Genomic DNA, 7,539 nt, shown 5'->3' with positions numbered 1-7,539 from the left:
ACTCTTTGTGAACCCACGAATTGTAGCCAACTAGGCTCCTCTATCCATGGGATTTTCCAGGCAGGAATACTGGAGTGGGTTGTCATTTCCTTCTCCAGGGGATCTTCCTGACCCAGGGATCAAACCCACATCTGTTGCTTCTTGTGCATTGGCAAGTAGATTATTTACCACTGTGCCACCTAGGCAGCCCAATCTTAGCAAAGCAGGGGATGGAAAACGAGAGGAGTGAGACAGGAGATTGGGTAACAGGTCAGATGACAATCGTCCAAGTGAGAGGCGATGATGGTCTGCTGAGGATGAGAAAAGTATCACTTAATTGGATAGCGGCATCTGCATTCATGACAGTTGCCCACAAAGTTACAAACAGAGCAATGGGAGCCTATTTGTGGCAAACAAATCCATGTAGCATGATTATTAGTTGACCTTTAAAGACTTGAAAAAAAAAAAGTGAATACCTATGGCCACTCGGCAGCTGCATAAAAGGTCCAAACCCCAGCAAAGAGCATTGAAACTAGAGAATGGATATGCAGAAGCCTTTGATGAATAAATGGTAACTGGACAGTTTCGAGGCTTGAACAACCATGAGAAAAGAGAATTGACCCTCATCAAAAGCCTAACAAATGCAAAATTTCCCAAGATCTTTTTTTTATTCTATAAGATCTAACACAAACATTTTAAACTAATATTTTGTTCTGCTCACTTATCATCTACAAATGAAACACGTGGATAATAAAATCCACCTGTTCACATAAGTTGAAAAAAATTATGTAGTATTATAATTACATTCTAAAGAAGAAATAAAAAGAAAGTGATTTATAGTGTAAGAGTTATAACGAAGGGCTCATATGTTTACCCTCCAGGTAGGATAAGGATTTCAAATTTTGGTGCTGGAGAAGACTCTTGAGAGTCCCTTGGACACTGTGGAGATCAAACCAGTCAATCCTAAAGAAAATAAACCCTGAATATTCATTGGAAGAACTGATGCTGAAGCCGAGGCTCCAATATTTTGGCCACCTGATGCGAATAGCCGACTCTTTGGAAAAGACCCTGATTCTGGGAAAGACTGAAGGCAAGAGAAGGAGACCTTAGAGGAAGAGATGGTTAGATAGTATCACCCACTCAATGGACATGAATCTGAGCAAACTCTTGGAGATTAGTGGAGGACAGAGGAGTCTGATGTGCTAGTCAATGGGGTCACAAAAAGTCAAACATATCTTATCAACTGAGCAACAACAACAGGATAAGGTAATCACAGCAACTACTAATCCACACTTTAGCCAGTTTGGGTCTGTAAGTGATTTAAACCTTACAAGTGAAGCTGACTTTGAGGACACTGTTTTCCAAAACGGTGAGGAACTCTTGGATAAACTCTGCATTCTGCAATACATACTCTTTCCCAAGTTCCACAGTAGTTTTATTCCTAGAAAGGCCAGGGTATATGAAAACTATGCAAAAAAAAAAAAAAAAAAAAAAAAAAAACTAAAGGGGAAAAAATGATTTTTGCTTACAATGAAAACAGTTGAATTCAAGTATTTATAATTAGTTTTGGGCTTCCCTGGTGACTCAGATAGTAAAGAATCTGCCTGCAATGCAGGAGACCCGGGTTGAATCTCTGGGTTGAGAAGATCCTCTGGAGAAGGGAATGGCTACTCACTCTAGCATTCTTGCCTGGAAAACCCCATGGGCAGAGGAGCCTGGCAATCTACAGGCCATGGGGTCACAAAGAGTTGAGTATGACTGACTAATACTTCCAACACTCAACGGGTATATTATGCAGGACATTTAAAAGCTATGTGAAGCTCAGGAAAGTTCTTTACCTTGTGCTAGTATCTATTTTTATTTCTTTCTTTTTAAATTAAGTTTACTGGAATATAGTTGCATTACAATGCTGTGTTAGTTTCAGCTGTACAGCAAAATGAGTCAACCATACGTAAACACATATCTTGCCTTTTGGACTTCATTCTCATTCAGGTTACCACCATGCATTAAGTAGATTTCCCTGTGCTATACAGTATCTACTCTGGTTTTTAAAGGTATCTCACATCTCTGACTCATCCCTCTTAATAAACCTAGTAGCCCAAAAGTTCAAATGTTGTAACAACTGAAAATGCAGAATTTCTAGTGCCGGGGTCCAGCCCCGGCTGATCCAGGGTATTCGAAGGAGAGACGGCTAGGCGGCCTATTCAAATGTTAATTAGATATAATAAAGAGGAATAGAATGAGGATAGCTCAGTAGGAAAATTCAGTGGAGTAAAGAAGCTGAGTGGCTTGGTTTACGCGGAAAATCAATATAACCCGTGACACCAGGTTAGCTCTGACCACGGAGGCCGCAGGCGCCCTCTCGAATAGCGGAAGGTGCCCCACCTTAGACACCTTCTCGAGTGGGTCTTAGAAGCCCAGGCAAATAAATGGTCGCAGAGGACATCCACGCTCCAGATGGACACTCAGCTAGAAGTTAAAGGGAAGAATGACATGGGGAGACCAAGCGTTGGTGAGCAAGGCCCATAGCTTTATTTTCAACAGGGGCTTTTATACCCTAAGTTACACATAGAGGACAATAGGGGATGCAAAATCAGCAGTCTTTGATGCTTATCAAAAACCAGGGTTTCTTTCCTGCAGATTTATCGTATACAAATGGTTTAGGTGATTTACATCATCTTCTGGCCAGAGGCCTATTAACATTTTATGACTCTTGACAAGGACTTATCAACAAAGACTTATTTTCTCTAAGAGTAATTATTTTAAGGTTTGGCGCCATCTTCCGAAGATAAGATTACGTTCCTATAGGGTGGATGTGTAATGGGTTTACAAAGGAAAGAATTTACTACCTTAAGGGTCTAAAGTTACTAACACCAGGCCACTACTTATTTTTTCTACATACCAACTATATTAATTAATGCACATTCAAGGATACAATTCAGGGGATGTGAAAACTTGGCAACAAACATTGGCTCATCAATGAAATCTTTTACTAGTTTTATTCTGACAGTTTCTAGTTCTCTGAGAGGCTCTAAGCTATTTGAATATCTTAAGCTTCCCGTGCCTCTGGAGGCTGGGAGACTGTAAACAATCGTATGCATAGCTGTAGGTGTCCGGGTAAACTTGTCAGGCGAGTTAGAGAGCCATCTGAGGGGTTTGGATTTAAACACTCCTAATTGCCCAGGAACTTTATTAATTGGAGCTGTAAGTTAACTCTTTGACAGAGAGAGTGAGATGGTGGTGGGGGACAGCCCCCAGTAAAGTCAGAGGTGAGAGCACAAAGCAATAAAGTAGGCAGACTCTGGTTTTTAGGGGGTAGATGCTCGAGAATATCTGGGGGCACTCCCGAGGCTCGATCCCGCCTTTGCGTATGCCGAGCCCCCTTCCTCATGACCTTTGTCACGAGTGGAATGTCTCTCGCCGGCTCCCGGCATCTCCCCCTTTTTTATTTCTTAAAACAGCCAGATGTAGCTCAGTCGCGAGCCTCTGAATGCTCTGCCGAAGAATCCTGACAATACAAGGAAGAATGATTATGATAAGCAGAATTAAAACAGCCACCGTAACATAGCTAAGGAAGGTAGACAGCATATTTTTTCCTGAAATGTAGTTAGAGAAAGTATGGAAGAAATCATTTGCTGTTCCAGCGGCAGTAAAATCTAATCGGGAGTGTTCCATGGTTGCTATTTGATTGTGAAGTTTCCCTAAGTCTAGACCAATGTCAGAGCTGTTCCAGATACCTGAAATATGGTTTTTAATCTTTTCCCATTCAAAATCTGTCTCATTTACTTTCAGGGGTGTTACACATATCCACCGATAGTCAGCATGACAGGACAATGCCATTTTCACCTTTAAAGCCTGCAATTCAGTCCCAATATGTATTACTGCTTCCTCTAGGGCGTCTACCCTCATTTCTAATTTCCTGTCTATAGCTTCCTGTGTTGCCAATGCTAAAGAAACATTTTTGGACATAGAATCAACATATTGAGCAGTATGTACTTGTTGAGTCAATGATATTGCTGTCACAGTAACAGAAGTGATTGCACTTATCAAAGCTGCTATTCCCAAGATAAGTAAGCCCACAAACCGTCGGGTTCGCATTAAATCCTGCAGTTGTTGTAATACAGCCAAACCGTAATTATCATACCAATAAGAATGCACAGACACAGGTATCATGAGATAGGGTGGGCGTTTCAACACAACAAAAGAACAAACATTATATTGGGGGGTCAAACAAGATGAAAGCATACATTGTTCACAAGTTACTATATTAGGTCCACCTGAATAATTCATGTGTACATTTAATCTTTTGGAGTCATTAGTAAAGAGAAAAACATAAGGTGAGGGTACACAAGCTAAAACAGAATAAGTAGAATTGCTATTTGGACGGAATAAGGAAATGGGAGCAGTGGCAGCAAGGGCCCTCCAGATTTCTGGCTGCCAAGAAGTTCTGTTCTTAGTAGTATAAGACAATATGGGTGACACAAATCGATTATTATGCCATCTAGTAATGCTTAATGGCCAGGAAAAATCTTTCTTCCAATTATAAAATCTGCTGGGAAAGTCATCAAGGGGCAATGGGCTCCTACCTAGGTCTGAGTTACTCCAGTCTTGAATCATGTAATTCCCTCTTCCCGGTATTCTATAATCAGCTCTTAAATGATAAGTACAAGATTTCCAAATTGGATACCCTGTACGATCATCTATGGTGTTCCATACGGCATCTGAAGGCTCAGTATTATAACAACTTGGATATCCAGGAGGGGGTCTACGGAATATAAATTCGTGGGGATCAAGGGCCCCGGGCATATGAGCCTGTAAGACCCAAAGCGCTAGACGCCCTCTATGTTCAATACCTGAGGCTGGAGAATGAGTCAGAACTGCCTTTTTAGAGGCTCCGACACATCCTTCTTTAGGGGGAATAATAAAGCTTTCTATATCACTGGGAAAGTTAAAGCAAACAGGAAGGTCGTCTGCTAATCCCCTGAAGGTAAAATTGAAATTAATAGGATATTCGTCTGTGGTATAAGAAGTATATGACCCTCCCAGTAACTGAGGCTGGTTTGTGTGGACCCGTAGGGGGTCATTGTTCCAGGTAACAACTTGAAAGGTTGGAGGATCTGGGAAGTAGGCCCAATACTTTTCAGGAGCAGGGGAGGAGGCGCTTACCTGGCAAGATAATAAGGCAAGCATAGCAATAAACATCTTCTCAGGGGAGGTTGGAGAGCCCTGCAAAGAGGTTATTCCCCGTGCCTGATGGCAGAGTGTTTTTATTTGTCCCCAAGTAGGTATGGAGGCATTCCGGGTCGCCTGAGTCAGGCGGCCTGACCCCCTCTTGTGAGACAAAGGATCGGGGGGAGCGATATCCTGTATGTGAAGTTGAGACATCTGTTTGGTGGGCGGATCCGTTCCCTGCTCATCCGGGATCCCTGATGTCAGTTGCTCCGATGTCAGTGGTGTTTCCCGTGCTGGCGTGGGGAGCGAAGGCAGAGGAGGCCCTTTCCTCTTTCGGGGTCGCGGCGGCCGTGAAACCCGGTATCCGAGAGGCTGAGACATGGCGAATTAATCTATCTGGAACCCAAATTGGAGAATCTGCGTCCTGTGGAAAAATACAAGCATATCCTCGACCGCTGGTTAACAATGGGTCGGGACGTTTCCATTGTCCGGAAAGGAGGTCCTTCCATTTAACTAATGGTTTTGCATTCAGTTGCTCTGGGCACCAATGGCGAAGCATTGCAGTCATTCCAGCTGAATCAGTATTTAAAATATTTATTACAAAAAGAGCATGTTGCAAGAGGTGATGGGGAGAACTATATTTAAACTCCCCTTCTTTTAGTTTTTGAATTTGGGTTTTTAACGTTTGATGTGCTCTTTCCACAATGGCTTGTCCTTGTGGATTATAAGGGATGCCTGTGTTATGTTTAATTTGAAACTTTAGACAAAATTCTTGAAAAGACTTAGATGTGTAAGCAGGAGCATTATCAGTTTTCAAGGCTTTTGGCAGACCCATATATGAGAAACAAGTAAAAAGATGTTGTATTACATCTTTAACTGCTTCCCCTGTGCGAGCAGTTGCAATAATAACATGAGAAAAGGTATCTACTGTTACATGAACAAAAGACAATTTTGCAAATGAAGAGATGTGAGTTACATCCATCTGCCAGAGCGCATTAGGTTTAAGACCGCGAGGGTTAACTCCCATAGGTAAACTATTTACAGTAGTGGGACAATGAGAACAGGAACGAACAATCTCCCGAGCAGATTCTCGAGGAATCTGAAATTGATATCTTAGTGCAGTAGCATTTTGATGGTGGAGTGAATGAGAAGCTCGGGCTTCTTCAAAAGCAGAAGCCACTGTGACCTTAGTTAGTGAATCTGCCAGGTCATTTAAGGCATTTAAAGGTCCAGGCAATCCAGAATGAGCCCGAATGTGGCCAATAAAATATGCTCGGCTTCGTTTCCAAATTTGCTGCTGCAGTTTAGTTAACAAGTGAAATATTGCAGTTTTGTTCTCAGGCAGGACCGCAGTCTCAATGTGTGGAAACAGCCTGACCACATACTGAGAATCAGAGTAAAGGTTAAATTTCTCCTCTGCAAACATAACAAAAGCCTCTATAACAGCTCTGAGTTCAGCTCTCTGGGCCGAAGTTTCCTGCGTATGTAAAACTTTACGCTGATCTTTTGTAACTATAGAAGCTCTGCCATTAGCAGACCCGTCAGTAAAAACCATTTGAGCATCAGAGATGGGAGAGTATTTACATCTAACAGGGAAAATAACCGGGTGTTTAGACATAAAATTTAGCAAAACATGTGAAGGTAAATGATGCAGAATTTGACCAAAATAATTTCCTATAGCAATCTGCCAATCCTCATCAAACATTAGAAGAGCATCAAGTTGTTCTTTATTATATGGAATTACAATTTCTGCTGGTTCTTTACCAAACAATTCAATGCTACGTTTTCTCCCTTTCAATATCAACGTAGCTATCAGTCCTGGATAAGAGGCCACTACTTTTTTAGCCTGGGCGGGGAGATGGACCCATTCTAGGGGGCCGTTTTGCCATAAAACTCCCGTAGGTGCTGTTGGAGTAGCTAGGCAGAGGAATTGCCTATTTGTTTGTAAATTAACTCTTTTAACATAGCTATCAGATAAAGCTGCTTCCACCTTTTCTAAGGCCTCCTGAGCCTCAACAGTTAATTGTCTCTTAGAAGTTGGATCAGGATCCCCACGTAAAATGTTAAAAAGAGGCTTTAATTCAGCAGTGGTTAATTTTAAATAAGGTCTGATCCAATTAATGTCGCCTAAAAGTTTTTGATAATCATTTAAAGTAACAAGGTGATCTTTTCTCAATTTTAATGGGGCATGAGTCACAGTTTCTGAATTGATAACCCGTCCTAAGTAAGTTATGGGCGGATTGACTTGAATTTTTTCTGGGGCAATTTTTAAGCCTCTGTCTGTTAGTGCCTGGGTCAAATCTTGAAGGACAGTTTGCAAATGAGCTCTATCAGGGTGAGCTATTAAAATATCATCCATATAGTGAATCATATACAGTTGTTCATATT

General features: G+C 41.7%; 1 protein-coding gene across 1 annotated transcript; it reads right to left on the bottom strand.

Moving 5' to 3' along the window:
• Positions 1 to 3,324: 3,324 nt before the first annotated feature.
• Positions 3,325 to 5,894, bottom strand: LOC123332818 (endogenous retrovirus group K member 8 Env polyprotein-like). Its single transcript, XM_044939900.2, has one exon. The coding sequence runs from the start codon at positions 5,530 to 5,532 to the stop codon at positions 3,379 to 3,381; it is 2,154 nt and encodes a 717-aa protein (XP_044795835.2). The 5' UTR covers positions 5,533 to 5,894; the 3' UTR covers positions 3,325 to 3,378.
• Between the last annotated feature and the right edge of the window lie 1,645 nt (positions 5,895 to 7,539).

The sequence above is a fragment of the Bubalus bubalis genome, chromosome 1 (genome assembly GCF_019923935.1).
Source record: "Bubalus bubalis isolate 160015118507 breed Murrah chromosome 1, NDDB_SH_1, whole genome shotgun sequence".
NCBI classification, from domain to species: Eukaryota; Metazoa; Chordata; class Mammalia; order Artiodactyla; family Bovidae; genus Bubalus; species Bubalus bubalis.
This window is presented reverse-complemented; position numbering and strand designations above follow the sequence as displayed.